This window comes from Magnolia sinica, chromosome 6 (genome assembly GCF_029962835.1).
Source record: "Magnolia sinica isolate HGM2019 chromosome 6, MsV1, whole genome shotgun sequence".
Taxonomy (NCBI): domain Eukaryota; kingdom Viridiplantae; phylum Streptophyta; class Magnoliopsida; order Magnoliales; family Magnoliaceae; genus Magnolia; species Magnolia sinica.
Genome location: NC_080578.1, coordinates 928,808 through 950,711, shown reverse-complemented (window position 1 = coordinate 950,711; position 21,904 = coordinate 928,808). Strand labels below are relative to the sequence as shown.

Here is a 21,904-nt window from a genome sequence, read left to right as displayed (position 1 = left end):
GGATGGTGAGGATAGGTGGTGAGGATGACAGTGAGTTCAAATGCAACTAGGTGAATAGGAAGGTCTCCAGTCCCAGTAATATCAAGTAAATAGGAAAGTAAGAGCTCTTTCAGTCCCCACCAGGCCACCACACACACAGCACTAGCACACAGTGCATGCATTGTGGTGCGGTAGAGATTACTGGCTGGGAGGCGGTGATTTTCTGGGGTGGGTGGGCCCCACCTCCTCTGTTTTCTTGGAGATTTAGTTTCTCCTTTCCCAAGGCCCACCCACAGAAATTTGCCGTTTCCTCCCTTTTTCTCTTTTCCTGGATTTCTCTCTCTCTCTCTCTCTCTCTCTCTCGATTTTGGCATTGGCTTTCCATGGTGATTTTCCAGCATCTGATGCTCCCCTTTTGGGGTATATAAAAAGCGCATTTGGGGGGTCCTCACCATACTAGTTGCATACAAGAGACCATATTCTCTGAGAGAGAGAGAGAGAGAGAGAGAGAGAGAGAGAGAGAGAGACTGTGTGTGTCTCTTTCACCTTCCTTCCCTTGAGCTTTGACAGGGTCTGTGTTTCATTTCCATTTCCTTTTTTTCTTTTTTTACTTTTCCTTTTTTGCATGCTTTGCATTTCAATTTCCATTCATTCTTTTTGGTTGGTGCTCTGCTTCTTTCATTTTTACAGATTTTATTTCCTTCTTCCTTTTTGTGGTCTAATGTTTTGCTTTCTTAAAGGTACTGTTTTCCTCTGCATGCAGAGAATATGAACTAGTTTTTTTTTTTTTTTCTTCTGCTAGTGGTTATGTATTCTTTTTGGGTTGTAAGCTTGGTGAATGGATGATGATGGTTGAGTTGTGGGGTTTTTTTTTTTTTTTTGGAGAGTCCTAATTTATATCTGAGTCTGTTTTGGGGATTTGAGGGGGTTTTGATTTCTAGGGATGTTTGATAGCTCATGTATGTGGTTGCTTTGGGCTTTTGGTTTATTTGCTTTTCTTTCTAAAACAAAGAATTGTTGGCTTTCTTATCTGTTCAAGGAAGGATTGGGAAATGGGATTTTTTGTTTTTTGTTTTTTGTTTTTTTGTTTTTTGTTTTTTTAGTACTACTATTGTTTGGCTATCATTCTTCTATGAGTTTCCTGTTTGCTGCCTTGATTCTGTTTTTATGTTTTAATTCTGGACTCAAGACTGCAAGTTTCCAAAATGGTTGTGCATTTGAGGCCTCTCACAAACGAGGGTTTTCTCTGCTTGCTAACAGTTCATTTGCTTTTGCTATCTTGAATGGCTTCCTTTTACAATGCATGCAAGCATTATGAAAAATTTGCAATGATTGTTCTTTATTTGGGAAAGTATTCTGTGGGTGGTTATATGAAAATTTGATTTTCATATGAAGTATTCTAGTTCTCTTGATATTTCTGCTTGTAATCCTGATAATGGGATCTTTTCTTTTGGAAGCCTTGTGGATGTATGATTTCTACTCTATGGACACACTTGAATGCCTACCACCATGCTGTTCTTCTTGATAAATTTCATTCTTGTATATTCTCATTTCGAGGATCTCTATTCTAGTTTACACTTGCTGAGTTATAGCCTTACAGGTGGTTAGGATGTTATGTGTCTGCATTTATGATTTTATTTTCTATTTTAATAAGAAAGGCTTTGTATGCTCATTATGTATAGAGTTACTAATCCCATGAGTAGTGAATCCTAGAACTAAAGGCTTTGCATGCTCATTTTGTATAGAGTTACTAATCCCATGAGTAGTGAATCCTAGACCTAAAGGCTTTGCATGCTCATTTTGTATAGAGTCACTACTCCCATGAGTAGTGAATCCTAGACCTGTGTTACTCTTCAGATTCATCATCACCATCATCACCATCATCAAAATCATCTAAGCCTTTCCTGACTAATCGGGCTGGCTACATGAATCCTTTTCCACCAATCCACTCTATCAAGGGCCATAAATTCCTGGAATTTGTAAATTTTTTGTTTGGTTGACAGATTTAAGAATACAGAGGAATACTAAAAAAACCAAATTGGATGGATGGTTATCGGATGACCAATGTGGTCCAAAGGGGTTGTTGGTGAGAAGTTTGAGGTGGCAGGGAAGTGGACAATCCCTAGATTGTGCAATAACCTTTTTAGGTATGAGATTCAATCCCTTCTTTGGGGATTTGGGGGGAGTGGTAGGTAGATTCATCAATCCCAAGGCTGTCCGATCCCTGAAGTCTCTGAACTTTGGGTTCAAAGCAAATCCCTGGATCAGCAAATCCAAGATTGATGAATGCAAGGAAACCAAACAGCCCCTAATTGTTGATGCTTCCAAAATTTCAAAATGTATATGGTTTGTCTCAAGCATGCATTTTCGAGTCCTTTTTCCTTTCATCCCAAAAGGATTTTGTTATTAGGAAAAGGATTCATCATAGGGTCACATCACTAGAAATGATGTCACTTCCTTGGCTAAAGAAAAATTTTCTGGTTTTACCTGGGATATGGTTTCATGAATATTTACTTGTAAGGGTTTGGTCAAATTAAGGTCTCCCCAGTAGCACACATCAGCTGGTTGTGTGGAAAAGGATGCAACCATTGGGATTGGAGTCATCTAGCTCCATCAAAGTATTGGTATCTATATAAATTATTGACTGGATGTGAAGAATGCCTTTGTTCATTGAGATCTCCATAAGGAGGTCATACACGATTCCTTCTCTCACCTTAGCAGTTTCTTGAGGCAATATTGTCTATCTTCTTTAAAAAGCTTTTTGTGATCAAGCAAGGTTGTGAAGTCTTGATATGCAGTCTTATCCCTTGGATTATTCAGATTCACCGCGAGATACATTCTTTCACAGCATGCACAAGTATACGCTACATGAGTGTTTTCATCATGAGCTCTCACCTTGTAGACAATAAAGGAGTGGACCCATCGCTTTAGTCGAATGTGGAATTCAGTTCTGGTATGTGAGAGTCATTACCTGCTTTGTCTGTTTACAAATAGCTTTTTGGGAGTCTTCCATACCATACTATTCTAGATGTTGCATTCACTTTTGAGACAATGTGTTAGTTTATGTCAACCCCTTAGAAACTCATTTGTTCAACTTGTTGATAGGATCATTATTTAATGTGACCAATGTCACCAAACAGCGTTCATTTTTGAAAAGCACCTTAAAAAAAAGCTTATGTACAATCCTAGCATGGAAGTGAATAGAAAAATCTATTGAAATTTGAAAATGTCCTAGCTAGATCGACTGATCAATTAACGGAGCACAGTTGTGATCATGGTCTTAACCATGACATTAGTCATGTACTTCATGTAACATTCGCTTTAGTTTACTAAATTAACTCTTCAGCATGAGATCCCCTTTTTGTGTAGCAAGCTGCATTTTCTTGGTTTAATAGAAGCCAATATAAACACACATAACGTCACGTGATGCATGGCTGTGTGAATATGCCATGCTATATCACCATGAGCATAATAGCCTCTGGCAACCATACCCATTTGTGTAGGTGTGATGGTGATGAAACTCTACTCATCTCATCCATGATCCAATCTCTAGCAGTAGTCAATGCAACTCGGGTCCTCTACTTGTCTTGGGTCTTAACATATGTAGACTGAAGATATGAAATGCACTATTATGAGAGGCTCGTGACTATGCTCTGCTTCAAATCACACTTGTCCCTTCATAGATTCTTCTGAGTGGCATCTTGTGTCTACATCTCACGTACTCATTGACAACAACCTATTCCATATAATCAAATGCCTTCTTGAGGTATCATCAGAGAATTCCATGCCTCCAAGCCAGGAGAAATTGTCTTACATGACTTCAGCTGAATAAAATCCAGTAACAGAAAAAGCCCTGTAGAGCCACATTAGCACATCCATCATCATGAGAAGATTGAATAAAGCAAGAAACATTAAAAAATCTTTCGTATCTTAGCTCTCTTGATTATTCAAGAAGTATTGAATGCAACTACATAATTGATTTTCCCTGCTTTTAGAAAGCTAAAATAGTTTTTGGGAGCTTTTAGGAGAGTTTCACATCTCATCAGCCAGCCTATAACATCCATGCCCGCCTACATGCATAATAAGGTGTGGACTATCACTTGCCCATTTCATTCCAGCCAATGCAAAAGTTACTCTGAATCAGTTCTCAGAATTATGGTTTTGAATCACTTGTTTTGCCATTGAGCTAACATCTTTGATTTTCTCCACCATTGGAGATCTTCTCCCATTCTCGACACCCTCCTTCCTACATCAATCATTAGAAAGGAAATAGTCTCAACTTAGTTTGTAGGCACATGCACACTTAATGCACATTAGAAAAAGCATGGACGGTATATCCATATATGATTGCAGAAGTACATAAATGAATATGCATGCGAGTTCAATATATTAATGTAATAATCACCACTAGATACTATTGTCACAATCTCAGCCTTTCTGCTGGCAAGTTGGAGTCCAATTTTTAGATGGTAGATTGGCAAAAGTTTTATAACCGGCGGCCCGGACATCAATCTTCCTCTTTCTGGCCACAGTTGAGGGTCATTGTTATTAGATTATTAGTCTCAATCATCTATTGCGAGCTTCCATCATTCTATAGTTCTAGCTCACTCCACACGCCATAAACACCAAAATACTTCAGTCAGTTCTGGGTCATACAGAAAAAAAGTTTGCTTGGATTCTCTCAGATAACATTAAGACCTTAATCCCAGTCTCCAAATAGCTTACGAGCTATGATATACCCAGTTACTATACATGGGTATCAGAATAGTGTGGCCTTTGCACTTAATCCTAGGGCCTGTTTGGTAGACACCTAAAAAGTTGTTCTCATTTTAGTTCATCCTAATTATGTATTGGAGCTCATGATTGTTGGTTATCAAGATTATTTTTAATCCTTACGAAAAAGAAATATGATATCTAATACACAATTACAATTATCTGAAATGTGAAGAACCCATTTTTAGGCGTCTACCAAACATGCCGCCAGTGGATATGATATGGGTAAGTTCCCTATTTTGAAGTATCTGTGACTAAGTATCCTGACTCATGTTAGAGTATTGGGTATGGCAGGACTTGAACCTGCGACCATTAGCTTGAAAGCTCAGTACTCTACCGACTGAGATATACATCACAAGAAAATGTAGTAAATACGGATTGGTAATTTGGTGCAGAAAAGAAATGAGGGCGGCCCCTCCTCTCCCCATAATATCAATGGGGCACAGCTCTGTATGAGGCTCATAGCTCCCTAGTATGACCTCTACTAATACCTTAAGAAGATCTCTTCGTATTTAACTACGATATATCTGACATCAACATACACTGGAAAAAAGTATACTTTCGCATAAAAAGAAAAGAAAATCAAATGTATCAGGTTGATGCCCTATAATAGGAATTTTTTTTTATTTTTTATTATTTTATTTTATTTTATTTTATTTTTTTAAAAAAACAAAGTCATAAAAACTGTAAAGCGAAGTCACTGACCTGGGAGGTTCGAAAATTTGAGAAACATATGCACTTGCAGTTATTTACATCGACTCTTGAGTTTTGTAAGTTTGATCTTATCTTATTCTAGTCGGTTTTCATCCTTGTTCCTATTGAGGAAAACTACTGCAGATTGCATCATGGAAGTGACACAGCTCCCTCCTCATGTCAAACATGGCAAACATGTGCAGGGATTGAGACTGTTGAACCAACTGGAGTCCTGCAAATCAATAGTGAAGTCAAAACAGAGCAGCTTTCCAGATTTGACCAGCAATATTACAACAATTGGGTGGTTGGAGCTTTCTGTGCACTGATTTTTAACCTATAACTAATCCACACTGGATTCTGTGGTCCATCAGATCTACATACCTGATCATTGCATGTTTGCCATGTTTACGGTGAGGAGGAAGCTGCATACAATTTCTATCACGTGAGCTGCATAATAGCTTTCCTCTTATTCATATTTTAACATTTCTTGTTCTTGGAGATTCCTCTCACTGTTAAGTTTTTGGTCATTCATGAATGATCTCCTCTGCTTCAAGCTTCGTTGTTGTTCTTGTTGTGGGCTTTTGTATGCCCTTGGTTTCATGCAAGCTGAAAGCTTTAAAGTTGTTTTTCAAAAGTCACCTTCTTGTGATGTAAATTAAATGTATTACAGTTAGTCATTGCCATCTTGCTTTTGATTTATCTAGGCCTTTATGTTTTGTAATGCTACTGATTTTTGACTTACCCATGCCTTCACTGCTTTTATAATGCTGATTTCTGCATACATTTGCTTTAATGGAAATCTTTAGCTATCTTAACATGAAGTTGATATATTTTTGAACTACCATTGTTGAGCTTCTTAACCCATTGGGGAGAGACTCAAAACAATATCAAGCAATGCTAGTAACAATATGTTTGCATCTAGATTCCAACTTGTGTGCAAATGAGACTTTGTCTCACTTCCTTTGCATTTGCTTACAAGACCATACCATTGCTTGCAGATCCAAAGCTGGTTGTGAAAATCTCATTCCTTTTGGTTCCCATTCCGCTCCATGGATTCTGAATCACCAGATGCATGGCAAAGACGTGGCACAACTGAAAATGAAGATGGTGATGGAAATCCAAGGAGAAAGAAGAAGAAAGCAAATGAAAACTCCAAGCAAATGGAATTGGTTGAACCACCATGGGGTGAGTTGGAAGATGGTGTCATTGAGATGGTGCTCATGAGGCTTCCAGTAGCCGATTTCTTCCGATTCCGTTCAGTGTGCAAAGGATGGAGCTCCCTCATCCAGTCTCCAAACTTTCTGGCAGCCTGCTGTGAAATCACCCGCCAACCTTGGTTCTACATGCTCGAGTCCAAAACCCCTGCTGGTGTCGTGTATGACACGGAGGCAAACCGGTGGCGTCACATTAACCTCCCAGCCCCCGCTAAAGGGTCTGGGAAGCGTAAGATCCCTGTAGCAGCTTCCGGTGGCCTCATGTGCTTCCGGTCATCTACTGGCGAACTCACTGTATCCAATCCATTGACTGGGTCTTCCCACCTATTACCAACTTTGAAAACAGACCGCGCAGTTCTTGCAATTGCCATGCTCGTGTCAGGATCTTCCTACAAGATCATAGTTGCATTTGGTAGAGCACCTAGTTTCAACATCAAGGTGTTCTCATCAACGGAGAATTGCTGGAAGGAGATGCCATTGACCATGATGTTTGAGTTTGGCACCAAAGGGACATCCCAGGAGGGTGATGGAGCTGGGAATCACAACATGTTTCATGGGCGGGGACTCTTGGAACGACGGAGGGATCGTCTGCGCCGTGGGATCATTCACCGGAACCAATCAAGGGAGCTCTCAGGCCTCATGACAGTCTGTAGCAGCGGCCATGAAATCATCCACTTCCTCAATGTTCATGGGAGGGTGGTTGCGTGCAACATTCACCTGGGGACCATATGCATATATCCACAGCTACTGCCACCGGAAATTGAGTACTCGGTCGATTTGGTTGAGTGCGGCGGACGTGTACTTCTGGTGGTTCTCCTCGAGATGATGGAATCTGCGAGCCTTCGGGTTTGGGAATTTGACTCAGATGAGGAGGAATGGATGCAAATAATGGCAATGCCACCCGCAATGTCGAAAATATACTATGGTAAGAAGGCTGATATTAACTGTGTGGGTTATGGAGATCTTATCATGGTATGTATCAGTTCTTTATGCTTTCACCGCGTGGTCATGTGCAACATAGCTGAGGGTACATGGGTTGAGCTGCCGAGGTGTTACAAGCCCCGCACTCGGACAATGAAGAGGTTTGTCTCAGCATACGCCTTTGAACCCAGGATAGAATCTTGTGTTTGAAGAGAGAGGATATAGGAGTATCTTAGTTTTATAGATCAAATTAGTTATTATCTATATTGCCTATAATATATATTATATAGATAGAATTGATGTGACATGAGATGATTTATGGAATGATAATCAAGAAAATGATAGTGGAAAATGCTTTTGATGTTTAAGGGATTCTTTTCTTTTATTTTATTTTCTTTTCGTGACGATGCATAAGAGCATGTTTTTATATCAAGAGGGATGCAGGTATTGGTTTATAAGGTGATGGGCCTCTACAACCATTATCAGCTGATATCGTTTCCTTCCTATCAAGAGGGACGCAGGTATTGGTTTATAAGGTGATGGGCCTCAGCTGATATCGTTTCCTTCCATGAGTAGCCTAATACCTTTTCAGAGCCTATAACTGAAGTGCAACCTGTACCCAACAAAAGCATTTTTTGGATTTAGTGAAGAAGAAGTACCTGCAGAAACGGACTTCAGAATCTGTCTAACACCCTTAAAGACATGCATACTACAAAGGACACCAGATTCAAACAGACAGGAAGTACTCTGACCTCTAAAATATCACCTATCGGACTCTCACTTGAGAACTAGGAGGGAGAGGGTGAAAAAGGCAGAGAGAGGTTGGGCATTCAACTTTCTGGGGTTCTGAATCAAATAAAATTGTATCATCTAAGGCCCTGTTTGCTTGCGGCTTTAAAGTGAGTTCATCTCATTTTAGTTAACAGCAACTATGGATTAGAGATTTTGGTAAGGATTAAAAATAATATTTATAATTATATAAACTGTGATCTCTAGAACATTATTACTGTTAACTAAAAGGAGATAAGCTCATTTTTAAGTGGCAACCAAACAGAACACATGAAATAAGAGAAAGTTGGAGTAAGAAATAAAATAAAAACCTTTCTCCAAAAAGGCGCAGGCTGTTATGGGAGTCGCTACATGAATTTGAAAGAAAGGTCAGTGGGTGATGTTGTCAGACATGAGAGAAGTACCACAGATGACAATGATGTTATATGCCTTTGCATGGTTTAAAAGTGTCTTCCATTAAAGAAAATGAATGTCAGGAGTACTGAATAGATGATAGAGCACTTCCCCTCTTAGGTGCAGATGTCACTTCATCGTGAAGATACAGAATCAACTGCACGTGCAGTGCGGGTTTGATCAGAACACTGCCGCATGTTGCTTGAGAAAGCAAGTGTGTTTGGCTGAAGAGTGAAGAAGCATGAAGTAAATAAATCCATCATCATGTGTGCAGGTTTATTCCACTTAACTCATTTGGCATCTCTCGCCCTGTTAAATGGACGTGTGAGACCTGAGCAATGCAACTAATTCATTTTGCAGCTTTAGGGATGCTAGTACAAGTAACTATTCAGGTAAGCATTACATTCTTACAATTATTGTTAAGAAAGTTCAAATATTTGCAAAATCCATCAAATTTTGACTAAATGCGAGGGAGCTTGACAATTTTGGAGCGTCAACATAGCAATATATTTTGCAAAATACATGGAATTCAACTAGGGTGGACGCACCAACCTTACAGACATGTATGGTGGCAAGTGGTACCAAGCCAAACAGTGTTTTGCTGCAATGGACCCAGAATCAGCCTCTTCTTCTAATTCAACTATATGTTCGTTTTCCTTTCTCCTGTGTGCACATTTCTGTGTCCTGGCTACATGTGTAGTTCCTCCACTTGTGCAAGTTGTGTGTTTCTTCTGTGCAAACACAAGATGTTTCTGCATAAGACATTTACAAGAAGAATTGAAGAAGGGCCATGCAGTCTTCTCTTGTGTGTGTTGGCACTTAGTTCGATGATGACAAGAACATGGGCCCTTATCAAGGCAAACTTGAAGGAGAGACACTGCGACAAACTTCTCTACCATAGCACCAAGCTCTGCTTCTACATGGTGTTGCTGTTGCAGTGCTTGTGCTTGTCTTTGCTTCACTGTCAGAGAAGTCCTCTGTAGAACATTTGCTTACACTTGAGTAGCAAAAGCGTCCATCTACACTGTTCATCTGGTCGATGAGCGAATGTCTTACACGACGGGCTGGGTTCTCGGAGATTCTGGCAAGATTTATGCTTGAAAAGCAGTCGAATTTGAATGCCGCAGCTGGAGAGTCAGGATTGCTCAAGTCATCCTCCTGCAAGATATCCCCTATCCTGGAGAGAATGCTGAATGCTAAGCTTCCCAGAACTCTGGAATAGGCTTCCAGAATTGAATGGCCCACATCCTGTGGAAGTTAATAGTGTTGAAAACCAATATATGCCCAAGTTAGCCTCTTGATACCCAACCGAATTCCAAAATCAATGTTGAATATTTATATAATGATACTCACCTTGTTGTATTGGACTTTGGTGACGTCAAGAAAGGTTTGAGGAAGGTTCGGGTATCTGGTCTTTAGTAGCTGTAAAAGGGCTTCAGCTCTCTCTGACCACACCTCCATCTTGTCTAGCTCAGATTCAGAATCCTTCACAAAGGACCATGAATTCCGTGCAGGTGATTTCCCATTGACTTGGTTTGAGATTCTTTGCTTCCAGGCAAACACAGCAGCCTCCAACCGATTCGCAGTCTCCAGGATCCTGTGCTCGGTTCTCAGATCAAGAGAATGCAAGATTTTCTCCACTGAGCTGGACTCCAGGGTTAGGAGCCTGTAAAGGTCTTCACCCAAGGCTGCCCTTCCGGACTGCAAACAAGATTCTTGTCAATGCTTTTGCCTTCAACTAAATTACTGTAGTACCAGACTTTAAATATTTACTGCAGGTGATCGAAGAAGCGTTTTTAACATATTACCACGCAACTGTATGAAAGTTTTTCCCCATGTACCGTGAGAACTTGTTTTGTTAGAAACATGCATGGTGATTTAGTAAAATGCTGAAAAGAAAATCGAGCTTGCCTTTGGGAGGGCGTCCCTGATAACAGTGGGAACAGGCATTTCCAGTAAGATGTGCTGGTTGATGGATTTGGCAGCCTTGAGAACTTGATGTACCAACTTTACACGGAGATCCAGTTTCTTCCTTTCAGAGGTGGAAAGGCCAGATATGGGAACTCGAGGAGATGGAAGCCACCATTTCATGTTATGCCTGGCACTTCCGCTTCTCCCTTCTGCTCTGCTACCTCCTTCCGCATACCAAAACTCCGTATTCACCATTGAATCCAGAGTTTCCTGCTCAGATTATGCCAAAGGGCTTAAGAAAAGAAGGAAAGGGATATGAAGTCACACAAGACTGCAACGTACAATGAGCATGGAGTCTAGCTTTTGAAGTGCTGGAAGATTCACATGGATGTCTGAACGAGCTTTGGGTGTCATTATCTGCATTGGAAATTCACCAAAAAGAAGGAAAGAAAGAAGTAAGAGCTATCAATTTCCAACAAGGATTACCAGAGTTGCAAGCTTCTATGTTTCTAAGCTTACCTCTAAGGTCCGGCCATTGGCACCATTTTGCTTGGCGGGAACTAGTTCAACCATGTAGTTGGTAGGGGACAGGAACCAATCCATTTCTCTCCGCCATTTGCTCTTCCTTTCTTCAGGCAATGGCTCCAATTTCCACAACTCACCAAAAACAGATGCTGCAAATGGCAGTCACACACAAGCATTATTATTTATTAGAATTTGCAGTTCACTTCCTCACATTGCAATCACAAATATGTAGAATAAGCTTTTAACAAGACAGAAAAAGGAAAATAGTATCAATGACTGTTGAACGTTGATATGAATAACTTAACACTTGAAACTCTTGTGAGAGTAAAAAGTTAGCCAGAGCAATAAAACAACACAATGACCGGAGACGCTGGTAACTTGTAAGATTTTACAGAACCCAAAAACCTATGTAATGGCCCCAAACCCATTTTCTCCTGTGGCTCAAGCCCAATGAATATTGGTCACTACACGGGTGGGTCTCCTAGAATTTTTCTTTGACAGAACTGACTTGGTAATGCCACAACTCCATAGTTTTCAACTTCACAAATTAAAATATTTATATGAACAATTATACAAAACCAAAATCTTAATGCATGGGCATCAACTAAAATGGGTCTGCATTTCCACACTAAACCAACACCTTAAGTGCTTATATTCTTCAAGATCAATAGGCAAATTGCTAAAGCCCCATACAAAATTCCAACCCTTGATATAGCCGAATACACACATGCATACCAGCATGCATTAGGAAGCTCCTGCACCCTGTAAAAGAGTGTCGGATTACTGCTGGAACTTTAAACGTATCCACTTTCTGTGGGGCCACAGTTCTAGCTCACAGATGGTAAGATTAGACTCGGGAGCTCTGATTATTCTGTATCCTTTCAAAGCACTCTGGCTTCCTGATTGGCATAAACCAACGCATTACCAAGTGTGTGCACTGGTGCATGCTTGAGGTTTAAAAAGAAAAAAAAAATGCCTATTTGTGTACCTGCAAGGTTCGTTATGGCGTTGGACAGTGCTAGAGCAGTACTGAGTCCTTTACATCCTCCTGAGACGTCTTCACCTAACAACAACTTTGCAAACCTCTCTCTCATGGCGTCAACATCTGAAAATTGGATGTTATAAGCCAGTTTCTCTCTACCATAAAATTTATGTGGGCTGTTGCACATCTCCCATTCATCCGGTCCATGTTCGTCCCGTTTGTTCATCAGCCAATGAGAGGAGAGTGATCCAAAGCCATCTTTGCTTGAAGAACAGCTCAAATCATCTTCATCCAAGGAGTCAGTTTGGCAACCATCAGCTCTGCTTGTCCCGCTCTCGTTGTCATATGAACAACTGTTGAGGATGCAGCTCTCCAGACCACTGTATGTCATGATCCCTGGAAAATTTTGGTGGAGAAAAGAAGTTAACGTGTGTTAGAAGGGATGAACCAAAAAGCTTATTAAAGAAGTGGGTAGTGATGGATATTAGAGCGGAAATTGTTGTGTGTGAAATACCCAGTGAGATGTGAACTACACTGACTTTTTGGAAGGTGGTAATGGTAGCAACTGGAGCTGATTTCTCAAGCATGCGGCCATTGCAACTGAGTACTTCCCAGGAACCACCCCAACATGCCTTGAAAAACTTGAGAAATGCCAACGTGATTCATGCAAGAAGATCCATAAGGAGATTTGATGTAGGACAATTAACCACTTACTAACAAAAAAAAAAAAAAAAGCCATTTGATCTAAAAGCTCGAATTGTTAGAGTATGGCAAAGCAATCCCTTTATCTCATTGCCCAGGCCCCACGTCTCATGGGTAAGGCCCTCAGGTGAACCCCCTCGTGGGCTCCAAATCACATGGGTACCGCCTCACACGAGCCACCTGTCTCACACAGGCCACCCACCCCGAGTGTGCCCCTACATTTCACAGCCCGGTGTGAAAATGCTCTCGCATTAATAACCTCCGATGAGGAGTCTTGAATACAAGACCTCCCGCTCTGATACCAATTTGATGCATGACAATTAACCACTTACTCTAAAAGCTCAAACTATTAGAGTATGGTGAATTAATCCCTTCATCTCATTGCCCAAGCTCCATGTCTTATGGGTTAGGCCCTCGGTCAAACCCCCCTCGTGGGCCCCAAATCACATGGGTACCGCCTCATACGAGCCACCTAAGTCACACGGGTGGGGCCCGCATCTCACGAGTCACCTGCCTCACACAGGCTGCCCACCCCGAGTGTGCCCTTGCATCTCACAGGCCACCCCACTTGAGCCCGGTGTGAAAATGCTCCCGCATTAAGATTTGCAGCACATGTGTTAACATAGCATGTGCGAATATCTGGGCCATTCATCAGAAGGAACCCACCGTGAATGTGAAGCTGGCCTCCCGAATCCAGCTGATCCACTCATCAGATCGGGTTCCATTGCTTCTAAGCAAGCCATTTTTCTCATGGATGTCTAGCTACATGCAGAGTAACAGGTCTTTCAGAGTTGCAGTTGCCTACAAGTGAACAGGCCTGATTTTTGGGCGAGGGCATGTGCATGGCAGTCACGATCTGATGAATGGCACTATGTCGCACATGTGAATTGCACTTCAATCTCTCCTCGCTCAAAGTGCCTTTAGCATTTCTCATTGTGTCATGGGGAATAACATGATCAGAGCCAGCAGTGCATTGTTAGTGCTGTAAAGCAGGCCGCGTTGCATACGGCATGCGGGCCAAACTCTGCAAGCAGCAGCATCATTTCTCTGAGTAAGCTTGACTCAGACATGCACATACTTAACATAGATATATTTGCTATAAAGAACATTGCCAGTCTAAATCGGCATGTTGTGCATGGGCCTGATTTTGAAGCCTCATAAATGGGCCAGCGTTTTGGTTTTTTGCAAATTTTTTCGATTGAGGCCTGACCAAGACCGATGAAAGGACCGCTTATAATTTTAATGGGTGAATCAGATGCCCAATTAATAAGTGGACTGGGCCCAGGCCTGCATTTAGACCCAACCCTGCAGATGATCATAAATCTTTTGCCAATCTAACATATTAGTACTAAAAATCTATTTAGTATACTTTAAATGTAATTAATTGAATAGTTTAAGAAAGTTATAAGAGCTGAGTTTCCAGAGAACTTCCCGGTTCGTAACTAATCTGTACATGTGGAGACCAAGGTTGGTTTATCCCAGCCACTGATCTGATGGCCCCCATCATGGATGAAACATGCCTAAGCAATCTCTTCATTTGATAAACTCAAACCTTTCTATTGTTGGCATTTAAAAAACATGGTTAAGAAGAAATGTACCTGTTCACGTTCAGTGGAAAAAAGACAAGACTTTATGGTTAGGATCTTCCAATTTGACAGATTTTATTTTTATATGCATGGTCGATGGGGGCCATTAATCCAATGGCCTTGATAAACCAACCATGGGTCCTGCTGTAAAGTACACGTAAGTTCCTATTCATCACAAACAGGAAACTCGGGCTCTAATCATAATCAGCAAGACATTGGTAGTATTGGAACTAAAACAACGCCCTATCAACGACAACAGCTGTTGTAACAACCCCACAACCTCACGGATTCCCCAAATCCATTGTAACCCCGTTATATCTGACGTGACATGAGTGTTACAGAAAAACTTGATGCAGACACGCATCTGGAATCACATGCCAGCCGAGATCTACGGCAGAAAAATTAACATTTACTAATAAAGAAAGAAAATACTAAAATAGAGAATCGAATCCCGTAATAGAGAGCAGCCAAAGAGATGTGAGAAAACCACTTTCTAAAAAGCTTATCCTGACAAAGACTTGCAAGTCTCCCTCCTTTACGGACCAAACTTTTCAAATGTAATATCAGTCCTCATCTTTAAATAAGAGGCACGGAAACGCCCAGAGCTTGTCCTATTGGGCAGAGATGCATCATTTTCCATTATTTATGATATCTATTGCTCCCAAGAAAGAGAAAGATGCTGCATTGCTATCCATTTAAAGAAGTAAAACTAAAAAAATTATTGAAACACCTCAAATTTTTGACGAGGACGTATATGATACTTTGGCAGACTGGCGGATCAAAATGGCGTACATGTCTAGCAATGGCAGGGTTCGTTTTGCGACTCAAGATCCACTGTGTATCCCGGCCCTATGGGACCCACAAACTGTACGGTCTCCATGTTGTGCACCCTGTTCCGTGAACCACCGTAGAAAAAAAATTATACTCAACGAATGATTGTGAGCATCGGTACCTTTAGATGGATTTATAACAATGAAAAGAAAATTTTCAACGGCTTGTTAGTATTTTCCCTTTTAGGGGTGCGCCACAGGCGGCACCTGGGTCCAGACGGAAGGCTTGGACGGTTTGGGTCCAAGTCAAGAACCACATAGACGTGGTCATATATGGTACACACTCTTTTTTTTTCTTTTTTCTTTTTTTCCCTTTTTTGAACATTATGGTACAAAGTATACACGCATACCAGCTATCTCTCCATCCCTTCCTATACTCCCGAGTTCATACTCAAGGCATTCCCATTGGGTAGGGCCTAAGGGTAAGTAGGAGGAAGATCCATAAAGCAAGTCTTCTTCCCCGAGCTTCAATGTCAGATACGAGTATGTACAATTATCTATGATCCGTGAACAAGTAATCTTGGAAAAATATGGTTAATATGGCTCTCATTCAACTTTAAAATAGAAGGTTACAATAATTCTGTAGTAATGGGACACCATCTTATCTATAATAGTGGTGAAAATATGGTCAGTTCAAATCATCCGAACATCTCAACATGGCCCCTAGAGGTGGCAACACACAATAAACCAGAGATATCGAGACTGTGAACCTTGGAAGGAACCTGATATTGGAACCATCTTCATCACCCAATTGGTGCACATGCCCATCAATCCAGTGTCCTGGAAATCCAAAAAATCGAACTAGTTGGATCTTCCCTCCAGTTGATAAATGAGCAAAAATTATGGACAATGGTGCACCAAGTGGTTCGCCACCAGAACGGTTAGGATCATCTGATAGGCGTAAGCCTTGGGCTGTGGGCCATTGATGGGATTGCCACAATCAAAGAGAATGTTACGGAGGAGCATTCCACAAGTAAAAATAACACTGAGAAATAAAGGGCTTAAAGAGTCTGAAATTGCATACTTTCTTGTTCATCGAAGTCGATGCTGGTCTCCTTGTCTCGACGACAGCAAGCTAGGCTCTTCATCATTCCCAACCTTTGCAAAAACCTTCAATTAACGTTCGGAAAAGGAGTCGATCCCCAAGTCTCCTGCCCAACTATCTTATCTTCTCTTCCTTTCTCTCTCTTCCTCTTCAATACAATGAACAAAAACCAAAGGAGAATCCCATTTAGCAAACGTCCATACAAAAGCCATATCAAGACAATTTCCAGAGACGCCAAAGCATCGCGAAACTGATGTGAGGCTTGTTTGGTAAATGATGTCATCATATTCATAGGCCTAAATTTCGCCCCTTGATTGGCGCGCTTCAACTATTTTGTTTTCTTTTGGGTGGGGACCCATTGAAGCGAGCCGATCAAAGGGCAGCAATCACGCTGTTTGATGATTTTCCGCTCGTGTCTGTGTATAAAATAAAAGCCCTACAAAGATGCCTGATAAAAACTCGATGCTCAGCCGGGTTGACACAGCTCAACCGGAAGGGCGGGTCTTGTAGTCCGCGGATTACTACAGTACTACTAGAGTGAACTCGTAGTCCTCAAGGTGGACCATGCGTGAGGATGATCGGAACCGCTCAGGATGTAAGTCCCAAAATGAATCGCCGATATGAGGCTCTCAGAAACGGTCCAAATGCCAGATCTATGAAAAAGATAAAAATCACATAACTGTCAGCCGTCTACATTCAAGTCGATAGTTAGGAACATGTTTACCGAAAAGAAGGACCGTCCATGGCATTATAAATGGAGTAGGTCCCACAATCATCCAAATGGCCCACCTATCGAAGAACTAAGAATTCACTTCACTACTCACGCTTGAGTGCCTGACTCTCCCATCAAGTGGACACAAATGCTAGGGATATTCGCGCGAGCCGAATCCTACTCTCCCCGCAAGTGCCAACACGGAAAATGTGAGTGAGATGCGGCCTGTCCATCTGCTGGGCAGTGGGCGCACCGTCCATGTGCCGTCTCCTGAAGCTCAGGCCGGTCCGGCATCAGATGGGCCTCACTGAATCAACAAACAATCCGCATTTGTTTCACACGCATGGCCCACCTAATTTCGGGCCACAGAACATACCAACAGTGGCCTAAGTGATGAATGACTCAATCTCTCACACTCACGCCACATACTAACGTGTGGCAATTCGCGACTATTTAGAAAACGGGACCGACCATCTACAAAAATATAAAAATTAAAAAATTGAAAAGCAAAAAAATAAAAAATAAAAAATTAGATGGTTCAAAACCAAACCTAATTACCAGAGACGCCCTCAAGACCGAATAGAGAGAGGAGACGAGAAAGAAAGGGGGAAAAAACAGAAAAAGAAAAAAAGAAGCTCACACTTTATAAAACGGGGAAATGTGCTGTTTTATAGCCATGGGGTATCCACACTAGGGGCCACCGATTGGACGGTCCAATTCAAACGCGCCACTTTCACGTATAGGTGGAGGGGGGTCTGAATCCGTACAAAAGCTAGAGTGGTATCCGTCATATCACCGGCAGCGGTTAAAAGCTTTTAGAAGGCAAGAATGTGAAAAGTTAAAAATCTATACGAAAAGAAAAATAGTTTAATCAATCAAAGTTTCAAGCTTTTCTATTTCCCTGCTTTGGAAATCCAATTTTCTTAGCAAAAGAATGAAACTCGTTTTTTCCCTTTCAAACCAGATTTAAAAATAATAATAAATAAATAACAGAAAGCAAGTAGGCTCTGCCGCTCTGCTCCTGTCAGACAAGTAGTTGCTATCTGTTCAAACGATTCCATCAAAGGTTCTCATAAAAGAAATCGCGATTCAAACAAAAATCAGAGAATTTGCAAAACGGAACATCCAAACGGAGCTTCAATCCATCCAAAACAGCAAAGAGGGACTCAGATCTGTACACAAGAACAGTAATTGGAGAAAATCTCCAGGAAAACCGGATATTACAGCAAAGCCTTCTACGAATTCTGGTAACACCAGGTTTCAGTAAAATCAGCTGAGAATGCAAAAAGAAAAATGCTGAAAATTTTCACAAAGTAAAAAGAGAATCAAGATAACCTCAGGCGAACCTCAATCTTCTTCGGGAGATTGCTACTGGAAAGATCTCAACCGTCCGTTACCTGCATTTTAGAGGAAATCTAGATCAAATACAAGATCAAGAACGTAATGAGATGGAAGATCGCAGAGAGAGAGAGGATGGGATCTAACCTCCATGAGATGGAGGTTTATATGGTGGGAGAGACTTGATTTTGTAAGAGAGGAAGAAGAAGAGAGAAGGGTGTCGTGGCAAATATGGGAAGAAGAAGGGATATTTATTGCGGAGTGGGTAAGCAAGCGGGGGAACCGGTCCGGAAGATTTGGGTGGGGTCGGAGGAGCGCCTGGCTTCGAATTTCGCAACAAAAACATTTTACAATAACTAGGGTTTAAAGACGAGTACTCATTAGGCTCGCCTATCAGGCTCGCTCTTTATGCCCTAACTCCTGTTGATCTAGTCCGTTCATCTAATATATCTCACTATAATAAAGCTATTTTGAAAATATCTCACTGATCAAATAGAATTATCGTTATAAGTTGGTGATTTAGAAACAACGGTTCTAAATTTCAATGCATGTTTCGTGGACGATGAAGATGATTAGTCGGATGAATTTTCACATTGTAGTCCATCCACAGTGGGACTTACTAGATGAGCGGTGTAGATTTTCAATTGGTGAGATACAAGAGGCGATGCTCACGCGCGAGTCTCCCTGACGAACCTCTTTCACAATTTTAGAAGCGAAAAAAATTGGGACGGAAATGGGAGCGGGTTCGGTCAGGCCGTGACTGTGGGGCCCACTTGATGCATGAGTTATATATCCACGCCGTCCATCCGTTTTTTCCGGCTCATTGTAGGGAATTTAGCAAAAAATTTGAAGGTGATCAAAATCTCAGTGGACCATACCACAGGAAATAGTAGTGGCTGACCATTAAAAGATTTTTGTGGCCCAAAAGAGTTTTGGATCAAGATGATATATTTGTTTTTCCCTTCGTCCACGTCTACATGACCTTATCAACAGGTTGAATGGCAAAAAAACGTTACAATGAGCCTCAGGAAGTTTTCAATGGTAAGTGTTCAATCACCACTGTTTCCAGTGGTGTGGTCCACCTAAGATTTTAGTCTATTTCATTTTAAAGTCCATTCCGTAAAATGATCTGAAAAAATAGATGAACAGCTTGGATATACAATAAATACATCAAGGTGGGCCTCACGGTCCCGGCCTGACCAAACTGGTTTTTCCTGAACCTAACTAAATCCGTTCCAAATGCAACGGGACGGTGGCTGTACCACTGTTGGTGGTACATGCGTACAGGGAGCAGTTCTCTTTTGAAGATGGTTGCATCTCCTTCTACTACCATGTGGCTCCTCCCCCCCCCCCCCCCAAAAGAACACTGTAGATCAGATGATATCTCTGAAATCACAAGCAGATAGAGTGATCCTAACCATTCAAATGAATGGTTGACAAAAATATACGGCTGCTACTACTGGAATTCTCAGCGGAACTTCTGAATTACCTTCCAATCACAATTGGGTTAGTGATTTGGTCCATCTGGATGAACACTGATTGAATGGTGACCCAAACGACACGTAACTCACTTGTATAGGGACGCACCGGGATATGATAGGCCACGTGCTGCAGAGATGAGGTCCATCCAAAAAAAAAAAAAAACACTTTCAAAAGTTGTTATGTTGAGTAGCCATCTCTAACACCAGCATCTAGCCCAAATAAATCCCAAGGCTACCGAGCCAATGGTGTTGGTTGGGGTCAACACGCAATCGGATGGAATACTGTAAGATTGTACCATTCGTACGATTGACCAGTCACCACCATTTTAAAATGATGTTCAATTATCACCGGAATCCATCTCATTTACTACTTTCCTGCGGTCTGCAACATGGGTTGGTACCAAGTTATTAAAATGGTCACATGTTGTAGCACCAAGTGGAGTTATTTTGATATACACACACACACTCCCCTCGTATGACTACCAATAAAAAGGCATGCAGTCACTATACACGCCACATGCATGTACCACAATCTAAAACGTCCAAATCATGGGCCCCACTTAATCCACCTATTCAGATTGATTGGATGATCCTAACTACTGGTTTATGGGGCATTTACTTGTTGAATTTGGATAGATGATTATTTTAATTTTAACCATCCATTTGAAAACTACCAAGGGGGTATTCCGATTATTTGTTCATTGGGAACTTTAGTTATAACCCTCCTATGTTAAGGAACGTACTTCCCAATGATGGATTGGGATAAATTCATGTCGGGTGCTGGTTATTGTGCATGTGGTTGTAAGATATTTAGTCCCATAGATGAATGTCTCTGAGCTCTAGATTGAGCTTGAACCGATCACCTACCAACGCCTGCACCACTATTCCAAATTACAACATTAAAAAATAATAATAATAAAATTTCAAAGCATAACAAAATTGTATATATATATATATATATACTGTTTTCGTGAGTCCAAAATTTGAATGATCCATCTGACACAGCACCCTATGAAACAGTCATGGCTTAACCTTTACTTTGATCTAAAAATTAAGTGGGCTATGAAAAAATAAAACAGTTTCCTCCATTTATCTGCATCTCTCTTTGCTATGGCCCACCATAGTTTTAGGTCAAGGTGAAAACTGGTACCTAGGGATTTCATGGGATGCCACATCACATGTACCGTTCAGATTAGAGGCCCATGACACATGTACAAAGGTGCGGACATGCACACGGGTGCGCTAGTGAGCATGCCTCTGTATAAGAGAGGTTTTTTAGTACTTCTCATGTGGAGAGATTTTACTGTTTTGATTTTCAGTTTCTAATACCATTTTGGCTCATTGTTCCTGTGATCTATTATGGTCGCACTGAATGGTCCACCTGGACAAAATCCTACTTGTGGAAAAATGATTTATTATAGTGTCTGGTGTTGATTTGACCAGAGAATGGTCCGTACAATGTATGATCTTATAGAATTTAATAAGGGAAAAGATTCTTCCCCTGGTTCCAATTTTGTTTTTTTACACACGCACCCCCCACACGCTCCACGCTCACGCCCTTGTGAGATTTCACCACCTATGGTTACTTGAACCCCAGACATCGTCTCTTCAAACTCTTGAGAGTCTACTACCACAAGGCAAGGATCTAAGGACCCCCTGGGTCCCACTTCAATGTGCACCAACAGTAGGAGAGACTGTGCGCACGTTACATTCACTGATGGTGGGAAGTGTGTGCACATTGTCCTTGCTGCACGATGTCCCTACAAACTTTCAGGGCCTGTTTGGACACTCGTTGATGAAAGGAGCTTTCGCTCTTGGGTTTTTGGAAGATTTGTCGAAAATCAATAGGTTGAGTTGGATTTTTAGTGGCTATTTTGTGAAGTGGGAGATAGGACGTGGTTTTCCAATAATGCATCCAAACACACGGTGGGGACTGAGTTTGGCTCCAATGGCAGTTTTAGGTGTCTAAGGCCCTTTTTGACAGTGCATCCAAACAACCCTTGGACAATTTATTTACTTTATTTTACAGA

At 41.3% G+C, this 21,904-nt stretch overlaps 2 protein-coding genes across 6 annotated transcripts; one reads left to right on the top strand and one right to left on the bottom strand.

Moving 5' to 3' along the window:
* Positions 1 to 163: 163 nt before the first annotated feature.
* LOC131247871 (F-box only protein 13-like) lies at positions 164 to 7,963 on the top strand. 3 transcript variants are annotated; one of them, XM_058247784.1, is made up of 2 exons: positions 164 to 550; positions 6,444 to 7,963. In XM_058247784.1, the coding sequence occupies exon 2, from the start codon at positions 6,495 to 6,497 to the stop codon at positions 7,788 to 7,790; it is 1,296 nt and encodes a 431-aa protein (XP_058103767.1). In that variant the 5' UTR covers positions 164 to 550; positions 6,444 to 6,494; the 3' UTR covers positions 7,791 to 7,963. The 3 variants fall into 3 exon arrangements, with proteins under 3 accessions (XP_058103767.1, XP_058103769.1, XP_058103768.1); XM_058247786.1 differs by lacking the exon at positions 164 to 550 and adding an exon at positions 703 to 719; XM_058247785.1 differs by lacking the exon at positions 164 to 550 and adding an exon at positions 5,649 to 5,887.
* A 1,118-nt stretch (positions 7,964 to 9,081) lies between these two features.
* Positions 9,082 to 18,408, bottom strand: LOC131247869 (rop guanine nucleotide exchange factor 14). 3 transcript variants are annotated; one of them, XM_058247782.1, is made up of 8 exons: positions 18,391 to 18,408; positions 16,323 to 16,491; positions 12,187 to 12,576; positions 11,193 to 11,347; positions 11,016 to 11,090; positions 10,674 to 10,943; positions 10,116 to 10,463; positions 9,082 to 10,010 (listed from the first exon to the last, which is right to left on the bottom strand). In XM_058247782.1, exons 2-8 carry the CDS (start codon positions 16,387 to 16,389, stop codon positions 9,615 to 9,617), a joined length of 1,701 nt encoding a protein of 566 aa, XP_058103765.1. In that variant the 5' UTR covers positions 16,390 to 16,491; positions 18,391 to 18,408; the 3' UTR covers positions 9,082 to 9,614. The 3 variants fall into 3 exon arrangements, with proteins under 3 accessions (XP_058103765.1, XP_058103764.1, XP_058103766.1); XM_058247781.1 differs by lacking the exon at positions 18,391 to 18,408 and adding an exon at positions 12,695 to 12,821 and having other exon boundaries at positions 16,323 to 17,380; XM_058247783.1 differs by lacking the exons at positions 16,323 to 16,491; positions 18,391 to 18,408 and adding an exon at positions 12,720 to 12,819.
* Positions 18,409 to 21,904: the final 3,496 nt, after the last annotated feature.